The sequence below is a fragment of the Chroicocephalus ridibundus genome, chromosome 1 (genome assembly GCF_963924245.1).
Source record: "Chroicocephalus ridibundus chromosome 1, bChrRid1.1, whole genome shotgun sequence".
Taxonomy (NCBI): domain Eukaryota; kingdom Metazoa; phylum Chordata; class Aves; order Charadriiformes; family Laridae; genus Chroicocephalus; species Chroicocephalus ridibundus.
In genome coordinates this window covers 203,730,722-203,744,503 of record NC_086284.1, presented here as the reverse complement: position 1 = coordinate 203,744,503, position 13,782 = coordinate 203,730,722, and the positions used below count along the sequence as shown (strand labels likewise).

General features: G+C 38.6%; 1 protein-coding gene across 1 annotated transcript in view; it reads left to right on the top strand.

Moving 5' to 3' along the window:
• The window catches only part of CPNE8 (copine 8), a 106,728-nt gene that overhangs the window by 40,368 nt on the left and 52,578 nt on the right, over positions 1 to 13,782 (top strand). Inside the window, exons 7-9 of the mRNA XM_063323398.1 lie at positions 7,896 to 7,959; positions 10,044 to 10,147; positions 11,304 to 11,408. Coding sequence (XP_063179468.1) covers positions 7,896 to 7,959; positions 10,044 to 10,147; positions 11,304 to 11,408 — 273 coding nt within the window. The remainder of the gene's footprint in view (positions 1 to 7,895; positions 7,960 to 10,043; positions 10,148 to 11,303; positions 11,409 to 13,782) is intronic.

Sequence of the window (13,782 nt, the reverse complement as noted above, 5' to 3'; positions counted from 1 at the left end):
ACTTTTCATCGTGGTGAAAACAGTGGCCGGCTTCAAGGAGACCCGCATGTAATAGCTGTAATTTACTCTTTCAGGAGCTTTGAAGTGTTGGGCTATCGTGCTAAAAACTCTTCTCCATACTTGAATCCAATTAAATTCTTAAATTTTTACAATTACAATGCAAGCATAAACCTGGAAAAGCATCTGAAGTTTCCTATTTCCATGCCAAAAATAATTTCAGGTTGTCTCTAGAACTGTTTCTCAATGAAATAACAGTTCAGAACAGACCATTTAAATTGATAAACCAATGTAGATTGTTTTCCTTTAATTTAATCTAAGGATCCTTGTGAAAACTTGAAAATAAAGTAAAAGAAATATTTCTCTTACCAAAGTTATGGTAAACTTTCTTAAATTATATTGTAAGTTAGAAAATATTTTAATGGAATTCAATCTACTTGAATGTCTGAGATTTATGCAAACCTGAAACAAATCCTTTTGAATCATAAATGTCAGGGGCTGGCTAGCACTGCGTCGTGGGGAGGCATTCCTGTAATTATGCCATTCCAGCCCATTAGCCTTGCCTAAGTTCTGTCTGTAAATGTCTTACTTCCAATCATTCAGGTTTTGTACAAAAGCAAATTTCAGTCATTCAGCAGGACTCGTTGATCGTATAGTTCATGCTGAAAAGTTGAGTAACATGAAAAAACTTTGAAAAGTCTTTGCAAGACACTTTGACTTAGTGTTTTATCAAAATAAGCCTTTCATTTAGTTTCCCTATTTTATAGCCAGCTGCAGATTATTCAAATGGATTTGTAACAAATGTAAGCTGTTAGTTCTCTTGCTGAGTTCCATGAGTGCCGTGATCATTACTGCTGCAACATCCTTTGACATTATGATTCATATTCTCTTTAATATTCAGAATTGAGGTCAGGAATAAATGCATTTTTACTGAATTTTGAGGTGTTCTAAATATAGTTCAGTCACCTGATCGCTGTATTTACAGACTCAGTCTTTATGACAAGTCCCTAGTAATCCTCTCTGCCCGCCCCCCAACCTCTCCTGCCCTCCTCACCCTCCCTCCCCAAGGACTACATCAGTACTTTTTACACTATTTATTTTTAAATCTGGGGCTTAGTTGTCCTATACATAAACGGTTCTATTAATATCACTATGCATTCTGTATTATTTCCCTTCTCTGGATGGGTGGGACTGTGCACACTGGGAACTACTTCGTTTTATGGGTAAATAAATTCTTCAACTCTCCAGGTGAGGAAGGTCTCACTATCTGCAGTTTAATTCAGGAAAACTCTTACGAACACACTGTTTAAACTTAAATGCATCTATGCACACAGTAACATAATATATGCTAGATGTAATACTACTTTGCTGTATCACTTCCTTAAATAACTTGAAAAACTGCAGAAAAAGTTTCTGTCATCACTTTCTCTTGTGATCAAAGTTTGCAGATGAACCTTAACTTTTAAGATGTCCTTCAATTTCAGTAGCTAATCACTAGTTGTCTGCAATAAAATATTGTATAAAACTTGACACTAAAAAAGGTAAAAAAACCCCAAACAAACAAACAAAAAAAAACCAAAAAAAACCAAAACAAAACCAAACTCAGGATTGTTTGCTTATAGACGTGTGTTTAATGTCTCTTAATATTCAAATAACAATAATTCAATTGACAATACTGCATGTCTTCCATTCCTGATGGTATTTACTGCTTTGAATCTACCACTCTCTTTACTAAGTCAAGTCCACGTTCACATAAATAGAATGTTCTTTATGATCTGTCACTTGAGATCAGAGAGTTGTTTTCTCTTCACAGTATTTCTGAAGTTGATTAACATTTTGCCTTTTCTGTTCTCTGCCAATGCATGTACAAAGAAGAGAATGCCCAGTGCTGTGTTAGTCCCAATCAGCTACCCTACTGAAGTAGCACTTTTGTACTTAAGCAGCTTGAGAAGCTTGAATTCCATTCTCTGATTGGCATTCAAGTAAGATCTGTCATTCTTTCGAAATGAAAATTAGACTTGAAGCTTAAACTTCAGATGTATCTACTTTGGACACTTACAAAAGCTTCATGAGATTCAGGACTCCATGGCTTCCATGAGCTGGCCAACTCGAAGTCAGATTGTATAGCACCAGGGAAAGTTCCCTTATGAAGTCTACCATGACTTGGGGCCTACAGGAAGGACAGGGAGGGACTCTTTATAAGGGAGTGTAATGATAGGACACGGGGTAACGGTTTCAAACTGAAAGAGGGTAGATTAGATTGGATATCAGGAAGAAATTCTTTACTGTGAGGGTGGTGACCACTGGAACAAGATGCCCAGAGAAGCTGTGGATGCCCCATCCCTGGAAGTGTTCAAGGCCAGGCTGGATGAGGCTTTGAGCAACCTGGTCTAGTGGGAGATGTCCCTGCCCATGGCAGGGGGGCTGGAAATAGATGGTCTTTAAGGTCCCTTACAACCTGAACCATTCTATGATTCATGAAAGGATGCTCTTGTCCTTCATCAAAGTGAAGGTAAAACATCTCAAATGTAGAGGGTCACCGTTGCACTGGTCTGTCAAGCAGGCTGAAACATACCTTCCTACTAACCTTCATGGTGAGTGCAAAAGTAGAAATATACACCCGCATTTTTCTTTTTCACCTTCCTGACAGGCGTGGCCTGCAGTTTCATTGGTCTTACAAGGACCAGCTGGTTACACCTCTGAGGCATGAACCTAATAGTATTTGGTCCTTGCAGTTATGAGGCGGTCTCCTGAACCTGCCTCTCTGTTTCTGACACCATTAAGGGCTTTGAATTCGATGCAGTCTGTTGCAGAAGTCTTGCTGCCAGTATGGTGGTGCACTACCTTGTTATCCCTGTGACTACGGGCGGTTTTGTTCAAGAGCATACTTTAGTGTTGCACTTTATTTTACAGACTGGCCAGGTACAGAGGTGAACATTTTTTTCTGGATAATTTCTCTTGACAAATCTAGTGATACAAAGCAGATGAAATGAAGAATCTGACATTTTAACAGTAGTGCTTACTCTCTTTACCTGTTGGGTTATTAGATTTATTAAATGCCTTCTCAAGACAAGCTCCACGTGTAAGACTTACTCAGACTTGCCTTGCATGCCCCAGTGGTATTAGCGTGAAAGGGTGAGGTGCAGAGGTATCTACTTCCAGAAATGACACAGCTTTAATTTGCTCTCAAGAGAGCATCACCTTCGCAGACGTTATTCAGAATTAGATATCTGCATGCTCTGTCTTCCTAGAGAGAAGATGCTAGCCACATTTGTAACTCTGAGCAATGCTTCTTTCAGGATCTACTAAGTGCATTCCTGTAGGGATTCCCTTTAATGAGGAGGCAGAGCCCTTACAAAGCCTAATGAGCATTCTATGCTAGTTATTCACGTCTGAGTGCCATTGCCTGCTAATGAGGCTGTACTGGAGCCAGCTGGCCTATTTTGGGAAGTTCTTTCTCCTGTCATCTTGCTGTGAACATTATTGATAGAAAAACATCTGAACCCTGGAACTGGGACTTCCTGTATATTTGTCCTATCCTCTTATCTGTGGTTGTGACTGCCCGGAGGGCTAGGTTCTGTAAATTCAGGGATAAGACTGTAAATTTTCCAACGATCTGAAAAATGTTCCATCCTTTGCCTTGTTGCAGTGTCAGCTTGCAAAAGTGGGGGCTCTGTTTAACCTCTCAGGTTTGAATTCCCGGATAAATTGTCATTTTTCTCTGACTTTTTCACTAACTCTGGAAAGGTCCTCCTTTCAATCCTTGTTAAAGCCCGAGTGGTCTTCAGAGTGTCCTTTCAAACTTCTCTGGGTGCTGCAGATGTGGAGTCTCAGTTGTGGAATCCTTTCTTCTAAGGAGACAGTAACTACTCCTCAAGACTGTATCTTGTCTAGAGACATGCAGGTATTGTTGAGGATCTTCCGTTTGATGATGGTTTTCTGTTCAGTTCCTCTAACAGTCAAATTATTTGCTCCCTCAAATACTGTCCAAAAAGAGGTGGTCCCTGTAGAACACCTACAGGTTCTGGGCTCTTAAACCAGTAGGACCCACTGAAACATAGACCTTCCTCACACTTTACCTTCCTTTATTCAGTTTGCACCCTATTCACACTTAGACTGGCACATTTTTCTATATCTGAGTGTCAGATAACTCGCACTGAGTGGTGGAGTTGACAGTGATTATGCAATACAGATTGACTTCTTGTTACTCCACAAACCCTGATCTATAACCGTTTCCAGAGAAACTTACCCTGAGAAACTGGTTGCCTGAACATAAATTCTGCATTGTCACTTCAGCGCTATTGAACCAATACCAGCTCTTCCGTAAAGCTGAAGAAGATGGGCAGTGGCACTGCATTCTGGATTTAAACAGGTGGAACTCTTACATGCTTGTTTCAGGGTAATATTTGTCAGCACTCCCCTGGCAATTGGAAGGACTGATCTGTAACGCTGAAACTCGAAGTAATGTGTTTTCATAAAGAGATAAGACCATCTTGAAATTATTTTGTTATTTTCTCACATGGCGTTATTGCCAGTTAAAGGTGTTTCTATTTGGCTGATCTTTGACCACTGAAGTTTTTGTCAGGGTGTTGACTTTGCATTTAAAGGTGTTTTTTTTTTCTTAATGAATGGTTTGTAAGGGAATATGTAAGAGAACAAAGTCTTTAGTGTCTGCAAGTTGTCCAGTACTTTTTTTCATGCTTGTAGTGTCAAGACAAGCATACAAAGTTCGTATTTAATAGCATCACAAACTGTAGAGGTCATTTGGTAGAGTTTTTAGTTCCTGAATAATGGGAACTTTTTGTTCTGTAGAGAAATTCTGTACTAATCTCGATTAAGCATTTCACCTTTTTGCCAGCTATCACGGTAATATTATCCTTTTATAAGGCACGTGTCCTTGAGAACCTTGATGATACATCAAGCGAAAGCATACCACAAGTTCTTTCAGGTATGACTATACTACATGTACTTTTTACATCTACTCAAAAAATCAAGAATTCTTTTTTTTTTTTTTTTTTTCCCCTGGCATACCGCCCCAAATATCTTCAGGGGATTGCCTCTCCAGTTTCCCCCATTCTTCAGAGTGATGATTCCAGACATATGTATCTCTTGGGGCTGGGCATCCCTTGGACATCATGTTCGTAAGATGAAACGAAGCACGTCTTTGCATAAATGTCTTCATATGCAAATCTCAGTTTGAGACAGGCAGGCGTTGACTGCCATGTGTTACAGCTGCAAGCAGGGTGGCACAAAGTTCTCTATCAAATGGGAATTGTTTGGTGACCAGTTTGTGAGAAATGGGGCTTGCTTATCAACAGTTTACTTCAGGCCTCCAGCTCTTTTGGGGAAGAGGAGGCTGAGGGGAGACCTCATTACTCTCTACAACTACTTGAAAGGACATTGTAGAGAGGCTGGTGCTGGTCTCTTCTCACAGGTAATTAGCGATAGAACAAGAGGGAATGGGTTCAAGTTGCAGCAGGGTAGGTTTAGGCTGGACATTAGGAAAAAATTCTTCACAGAAAGAGTGGTTAGGCACTGGAATAGGCTGCCCAGGGAGGTGGTGGAGTCACCATCCCTGGATGTGTTTAAGACTCGTTTAGATGTGGTGTTAAGGGATATGGTGTAAGGGAGAACTTTGTAGAGTGGAGATGATGGTTGGACTCGATGATCCCAAGGGTCTTTTCCAACCTAAATGATTCTGTGATTCTTCAGGAGGTGATCAGAGTTGTATTTTTCACAATCAAGCATCTGACCCAATAATCTTGTGGAAGTGACAAGTGGGATAAATCTATTTGACCTTTCATACCAAAAGAAATGTTTGATGCTTTTTTTTCAAGATACTGCCTAGACTACACCTCCAGTATGTCCCTAATGGCACAGTTAACTGGGCTCAAATACTTCAGTAGGAAGAATTTTGGTTCAGGTAGTGGTAATTCTGATACCGGTGCTTTCTGTTTGAGTTGGCATAACCTACAGAATTGTGGTGCTGGGAATTTCTGGGTTTTTAGTCACACTTTAGAAATTTCTACTTTTTCCTTCCCTGTCAAAGCCGGGGTCATGGTCATTTGTTCCTTGAAACGTTTTACCATGGAAGGTCAACATCACCCTGATAACTAAGTTATCAGGGTGATAAATGCTGCTGTTACTACCAAGAAGTACTGTTCAAAAGAAAAACTGCAGTTTTTTCATCTTTTGAAAATCTGAAATTTTAATTTCAATATCCCTTTGCTATAGAGGCTAAAATGGGTAATTTTCGGTCTTGAGCTGTTGAAGGGTGACAGTTTTAAACCCGTATGATATGAAGATGCTGATAAAACTGTGAATTGTACTGTGAAACACATGAAATGAACAGATTCTTTTCTTCTGTTATTGGAAGAAAATTCCCCTGTTTGGTCTTAAAGTATTGTACTTTATAAGTCATACCACGTGAAATGGAGGAGTGCCATAAGTTTTGTATTTATTTAAATCATCATGTAAAGTTTCATAACAAAAACTTGAGTGGTTTCCCAATACACTGTTTTCCTTGTGAAATTCAGACTTACTGTGTAGCACTGAGGTGGTGCAGGAGAGCAGCCATGTATATCTCTGCTTATGGGCAAATGACTGCAGCGGTACGGGAGCAGCATTCCCTGACGTATTCCTTATAAACTGAAACATCAACTTCCGAACAAGAATTTCAGTGAGCTTGCCTAAATTTGCATCAGTATTTGCTCCTCTAGTCATAATTTCTAAACTTTTATCTGCTTCTAAGAACTATTTTCCCATCCATTCTTTATTATACCACAGTCTTGCTAAACTTATTTAAAGTTGTAGAGTATTGTAAAAAAAAAAATCAAGAGGATTAAGGAAATTAATACGCAAAATAAGAACAACAGTAAATGTTTACATTAATGTTTGTCATAACAGAAGAACAGGAGTGCCCTCTAGTTCTCCTAGAAAAACTTAAAAAATACAATCAATTTGAAAATATAACTTTATCTTAACGTCTTCTTGGAAAATAATTTTATTCAAACAATTATTTTCAAGAAAGATGTAAAGAAATAAAGAACTAGAAGTTAAATCAGCATAAGCGATAGCATTGTTTTGGAAAAAAACAATATCTAGAAATAATTGCCAAGCTGTGTGCTAATGGACACAGTAATAGATGACATTAGGATATTGCAGAACTTCTCACTTATATTACAGCATCATACAAAAAGTTGCATCTCAGTATTTGTACTCCCGTCACCCGCGCCCCAAAAGGCTGCTGCGATTGAATACTATCAGTTTATGTGGGGCTTTTCTGTTCCTTGGTTTATTTTGTTTGTGGTTTTTTGGGGTTTTTTTTATGCTAAAGTTCTGGTTTATGCTTTATGGTGTTGCAACAGTATGGTTTTAATAGCTTTCTGGGTGCATTATAATTTATTTTGCAACTACTGTGTCTGATGTGGTGGTGAGGTTATTTTGTGTCTTCATAAACATTTCAGAATAAATATTGTAAAATAAAGCTGGTGTATCGTTTTAAATATATTTTAGGTATTTTGTTTAGGGAAACTTTTCAAAAGGATGCTTTTCACAGATCGGTAAGTTGTAGAATCATCTCTAAATAAAACATCAATGGGTAGGTGGAAAATAGAATTTGCGATACTGTCATTTCATCCCATTTAAACTTTTTATGCTTTTTCCTTTAAAATTGAAACTGATTTTTTTCTTGCTAGTTAGAATAAATATGCAACTCGTTTACTAATTCACTTAGGATAAACCAACTCTTTGTACACAGGACAAGTGACAAAAGGGAAACTCTATAGTATGCAATCAGTTTTGTGACTTGAAAGCTCACCTTGTGTGTATCCGTGTCACTTGTAACTGTCATAAATGATACCAAGGAACTGGGGTGATGTAGCTGTATTTTCTTGCAGAGGAATTCCTGGGAAGAAATGCGGAACAGTCATAGTAACAGCAGAGGAACTGGGCTGCTGCCGAGTAAGTGCTTGTTTGCGCTTTTTGAAAAATAAAACGAAAATTATTTTGTGACTTACACTGCACCAGGTTGTCAAAGGTATAATATATAAATTTGCATTTTGTGATAAGTGTAAGAAGTTAGGATACTTCTTTCCCTATTAGTTACTCTTAGTTTTAGATAGTGGAAGCAGAAAACAGTATGAAGCATAAAGTTTTTGATTCTTAGATGAGTTTTAAATCTAGTCTTTATTTCTGTAAGTAATTAATGACATTTTAATATCTCAGTGTCTAATTTTTAACAAAGATCCATTTGTTTCAGCCATGGAATTACATTTCCATTATGGAATATTGGCTTACATGAGCATCAAAGTAAAATTTTGGATTTTTAACCTTGTAATTAAAAAGTTTTATGCTAACTGTGATTCATATTACTTAAAAAATGTGAAATTAATGTTTATTGGAAAAAACCAGTATGGTATTTCAAAGAATCAGCATAAAAAGAGTTTAAACAGTTTCCTTTAAAGAAAGTGAAGACTTCGTTGGTTTATTAATTGCAGATGCCTACTTATTTGATAGAAAATAGAAGAATATTGGGAGAGAGGAGGCAGTGGGGAATTTGGCTGGTTAAGGGGAGAGGCATGGTATGGTCATGACCTTCTCCAAGAGTGTCACCGCTCCTCCCTCTCCTAGGGTTCATGGAGGAGTGGGTTGGACAGAGGAGGAGAATTACTGCTCAGGTCCTTACTGCTGTTTGTCCCGAGTCTCCCCTCATCCCCTGAGCATTTCATGAGGAAAGGCTTCAGGTCGATCAGGCATGAATTTCCTTTTTGTAAATCCATGCTGATGACTCTCAACCACCGTCTTGTCTTTCATGTGCTTGGAAATGGTTTCCAGGATTATTTGCTCTGTCATTTTCTCAGGGGTTGAGGAAAGACAGGCTTGGATCCTCTTCCTTGCCCTTAGTTCTATCATCTTCTTAGGGACTGAGGGAAGACGGGCCTGCCTGTCTCCTCTTCCTTGCCTTTTCTCAAACACAGGAGTCACATTTGCTTTTTCTCAGTCCTCAGGAACTTCTCCTGAACATCATTATCTTTCCAAAGATAATGGAAAGTGACCTCTCAGTGACATTGGCCAACTCCATCAGCACTCACAGGTGCATCCAATCAGGTCCCATGGACTTCTGTATGTGTAGTCTGTTTAAATGTTCCCTTACCTGGTCCTCCTCTACCAAGGACAAGTCATCCTTATTCCAAACTGTCTCAGGTGCCCAAGAGTCTTGAAGGCAAATCTTACCAGTAAAGACCGAGGCATAGAAGGCTGTGAGAAACATGGACTTCTCCATGTCCTTCGTCACCTGGTCCCCTGCCCCACTCAGTGGTGAGGCCACGTTTTCCGTAGTCTTCCTTTCGCTGCTGTTCCACCTGTAGACCTGTTTGTGGAACACAACTGGGGCAGGGTCTGCTGGAAGACTATCTGGTGAGTCTGCAGGTTTACCTTTGCATTTATATTCCTTCTCACATTCTCGACTCTGCCCAAAGAGGTGGCCACGTGAGACTATCAGTTTGCCTGACCACAGCAAAGAAACTTTTCTCCTTACTTGTCATCAGAATGGGTGTATTTGGTATCTTCCAGGCTCATTTTTTGGAAGCTTCTAGACTCTTAATAGCAAGCTGCTAAGCCATTTGCTTTACAGACAGCAAGAGCAGGCAACTGCAAGTTTTTAAGTCACTGAAGGAACGAGGCTTAGTTGTGTCTCACTAGAGATTTTAAAATTAATTCTAATATGCGTTCCTTGCCTGTGCAGCTACTTCCTTCAGAACGCAGCTTCGGATACCAGAAAATACTGGAAAAAAACAGAGGCACTTAGCATAGAAATTTACCCTTCTTCTGCACCCCGCTACAAAGGAATTCTTGGTTCCAGCAGTTCAAACTGTACTATCAGGACATTGCAGAAATGCAGATATGTAGAGGGTGCCTAGAAGGCAGATACCCTCATTTATTTTGGTATCTATTTGTATGGTTATTAGTCAATGATTTTTATTTATTTTTATTTTAGTGTAGTAAACTGTATGTTGTATGTAATTTTTCTGTATTACCCATTTCAGGATTCAGTTTTAATGCAATTTTGTGCGAACAAACTAGACAAGAAGGACTTCTTTGGGAAATCTGATCCTTTCCTTGTATTTCATCGAAGCAATGAAGATGGCAGGTAGATAGATGCCTGTTAAGTATTTCTGTTGCTAAACAGTAGGCAACTTACTTATTTGCAGATGGTAATATTAGCTTTCATTTTTTTATATTTGTCAGATTAAACTGTGTTTCTTTTATAATGTTCGTTGGATTTAAGTATATCGTGTTATGCAGCATAGGAATAAAACTGTTGTAACAAATAGATCAAATACTGCAACTCAGGGTTTTAAGAGTTGAATGTATGATAAATATAGAGCACTATGAAAATTAATTGTAATAAAAATAGTTAAATGGTGTTACTTTTGCTAAAATATAGTATGCCTTTAAATTAAATAGAATTCTCAAAGTAAATTGTAGCTGCAGAATATGCTAATACTTCAAAATTGTTTTAGATAAATATTTTATACTGCAAATTTGGAAATATCTTTTATCTTTTTGACCAAGTTCTGGGAAATAGAATTCAAAAATACCTATTCCCTCAACGAACATTTAAGTTATATCTGTATGTAAAATTTCAGTAGTGATTTCATCAGTGACCTTGCCTCCTGTTTTGTTTTGAACAATTCAGTCCCCAAGATGCGGATTCAAAAGAAGTATTCTAATTTTGCTTCATTTAGGGAAAGCAGAACGCATTAAAACAATTCATTATGTTTCACCCGAGAGAAGGTGACCATGGGATCTCATAGAGGCTTGTGTGTTTTACCTGAGACAGCCCTGGTTAATAAAAATCATAGACATAAAATGGGGAACAAGAATCAAAAAGCCATGACTCTCTCGTCTCAGTTTCTTAACCATTAAGCAAGAGTCAGATCTTTACCGTACCACTTTCTTTCTGGGTTTGGGACTGATCCCTGACTGTATGAGGCCTGTTTAAACAAGTAGGATGGAGACTGCTCTTGCCTGAAATAACTCACTGAATGGTTGTCATTCTTGTCAAAGTTTTGGGTAAAGACATTTTAGATTTAGAGTTTCTTAGCACCCCAGTCTGTAATCTCTCTCAAACAGGTCTGTCCTCTTCAGTCCTCCCTTCTCTATGATTTCACTGCATTTCTTTTTTTATTGTCTTAAATTTTATATGGACATTGTGTGAGTCAATACAGGTTACAGCTCTTTTGATTCCATGTTTGATGACACAAAAGAAAAAGTAAATAAATACAATTTTTTTTTTGTTACAGTTTTACAATCTGCCACAAAACAGAAGTCATAAAAAATACATTAAATCCAGTGTGGCAGGCATTCAAGATTTCTGTCAGAGCACTGTGTAATGGAGACTATGACCGGTAAGCTACAGGTTAAGCTTGCTTAGCATATACGATTTTTTTCCAACTCATGTATTCTTTTATATGTAAGTTTTTCTGTGCAGCTCAGTTCCTGGTGTTACTTAGGTTACTTATTCAGCATTTTGAAAGGATAATATGTGTTCAGAACCATTCGTCACATTAAAGAATTTAGAAAAATAAAGTCAATGTGCTAAATCTGTAGGAAATGTGAGTGGTGATTTCTGGAAAACATTCTTCACTCTCTATGGTGTGATTAAGAAACAGTTAGAAAGAAAAGGCTTATTTGAAGAATGGCCACTGTTACTAGTGTGCACAGGTAGTTCTTAATAATTTTTCAATGAAAAACAATGATGATCTGTCTTCCTTGGGTGACATTGTAATGTCAGAGGATGCTGATAAGTGAAAGCCTTTAAAATATGCAGGTAAGTAGATGAGAAACTCAGAAGGCAATCAGCATAGAATGTTTTGAGCTTGAAGGGACCTCAAAGATCATCTGGTTCAAGCTCCCTGCCATGGGCAGGGACACCTCCCACTAGACCAGGTTACTCAGAGCCCCATCTAACCTGGCCTTGAACACTTCCAGGGATGGGGCATCCATAGCTTTTCTGGGCAACTTGTTCCAGTGTCTCAGCACCCTCACAATAAATAATTTCTTTCTAAAATCTAATCTAAATCTACCTCTTTCCGTTTAAAAATGTTACTCCTCATCCTGTCACTATACTCCCTGATGAAAGAGTCCCTCCCCATCTTTCCTGTAGGCCCCCTTCAGGTACTGGAAGGCCTCAGTAAGGTCTCCCTTCTCTTCTCCAGGCTGAACAACCCCAACTCAGCCTTTCCTCATAGCATAGGTGCTCCAGCCTTCTGATCATCTTTGTGGGCTCCTCTGGAACTGCTCCAACAGGTCCATGTCCTTCTTATGTTTGGGGCCGCAGAGCTGGATGCAGTGCTCCAGATGCGGTCTCACCAGAGTGGAGTAGAGGGGCACAATCACCTACCTTGACCTGCTGGCCACCCTTCTTTTGATGCAGCCCATGATACAGTTGGCTTCCTGGGCTGAAGCATGCATTGCTGGGTCATATTGAGCTTCTCATGCACCAACACCCCAAAGTCCTCCTCAGGGTTGCTCTCAATCCGTTCTCTGCCCACCTTGTATTTATGCTTGGGATTGCCCCAACCCACGTGCAAGATGTTGGACTTGTCTTTGTTGAACCTCACAAGGTTTGCACGGTGCCACCTCTCAAGCCTGTCAAGGTCATCCAGGGGGACCTGGACAGGCTTGAGAAGTGGGCCCGTGTGAACCTCGTGGGGTTCAACAAGGCCAAGTGCAACTTTGACAAGCTAATTGTTCAGTGAAATGTGTACACTAAAATTACTTTAATTGGTTGCCATGAAAGATTAGCCTTCTGGGAAGGTGTTCCTTGAACTGGTAATTTACTAGCTAATGCCAGAGGATAAACAAATCAACTCTTGAATCAACTGACTGAATCTCAGTAGTCAATATGGAGAACCAGGAGAGTAAGAAGTGCTTATATTCACTAAGCTAAGCAGAATGCTCTGTCTTTATAAATGGCTTATTAAAAAATCAAAAGCTAATTGACTTGTGATTTCCTAGGAAACTGGGGGAGGTTATAATTTTTTGGGGGAATGGCCATTTGTAGTCTTTCCTGCTGGATCTTAGTTGATTTATTTGATCTGTGATAACTCTTGCAGTACTTGAGGTCATGTTCCTTCAAACTGAAGGAAAAAGGGTTCTCCTACATTGACAACACTCTCCTTGTGAAGTACTTGATACGGTTGTTGTCAGCCATGTTGGTTACTCTTTCAATTAGATGCAATATAAATGCAGCAATTTCATAATAAGTGCATTCTAATCAAATAGAATTTTTAACTTGTATATGGGTTCATGTGCATAATGCATAAGCAAAATAGTGCTTATGAAGCTAGTCTCTGGACTCTGCACTATTTATCATATTAAAGAAAAAAGGTTTTCATAATCATTAAAAAAGAAATTGTTGTAGAGGCATATTGAAATAACTCCAATGTTACAAAAGAAAATTAAAAAGTATAATGGCATGCCTCAAATTATTGTGTAACTACTGTTTTCTCATGTTGATTCTACTTTGAATGCTTTCAACATAATGTGCTCAGTGAATGCCTTATGAATAAAAGGGTCCTTGGAACTTCATAATCCTGCCTACAACAATCAGGTTTCAAATTAAGAAATATTCATTAGCTGTCATATTAACTCAAATTATTATCTGATGATAGTCCAGAAAACGCATCCAAAGTTTGGGGTTTATTTTATTTGAAAACTTTTCTTTCTAAACATAAGGATTAGATTCCTAAGATCAGCATGGTAATACATAAAAACACA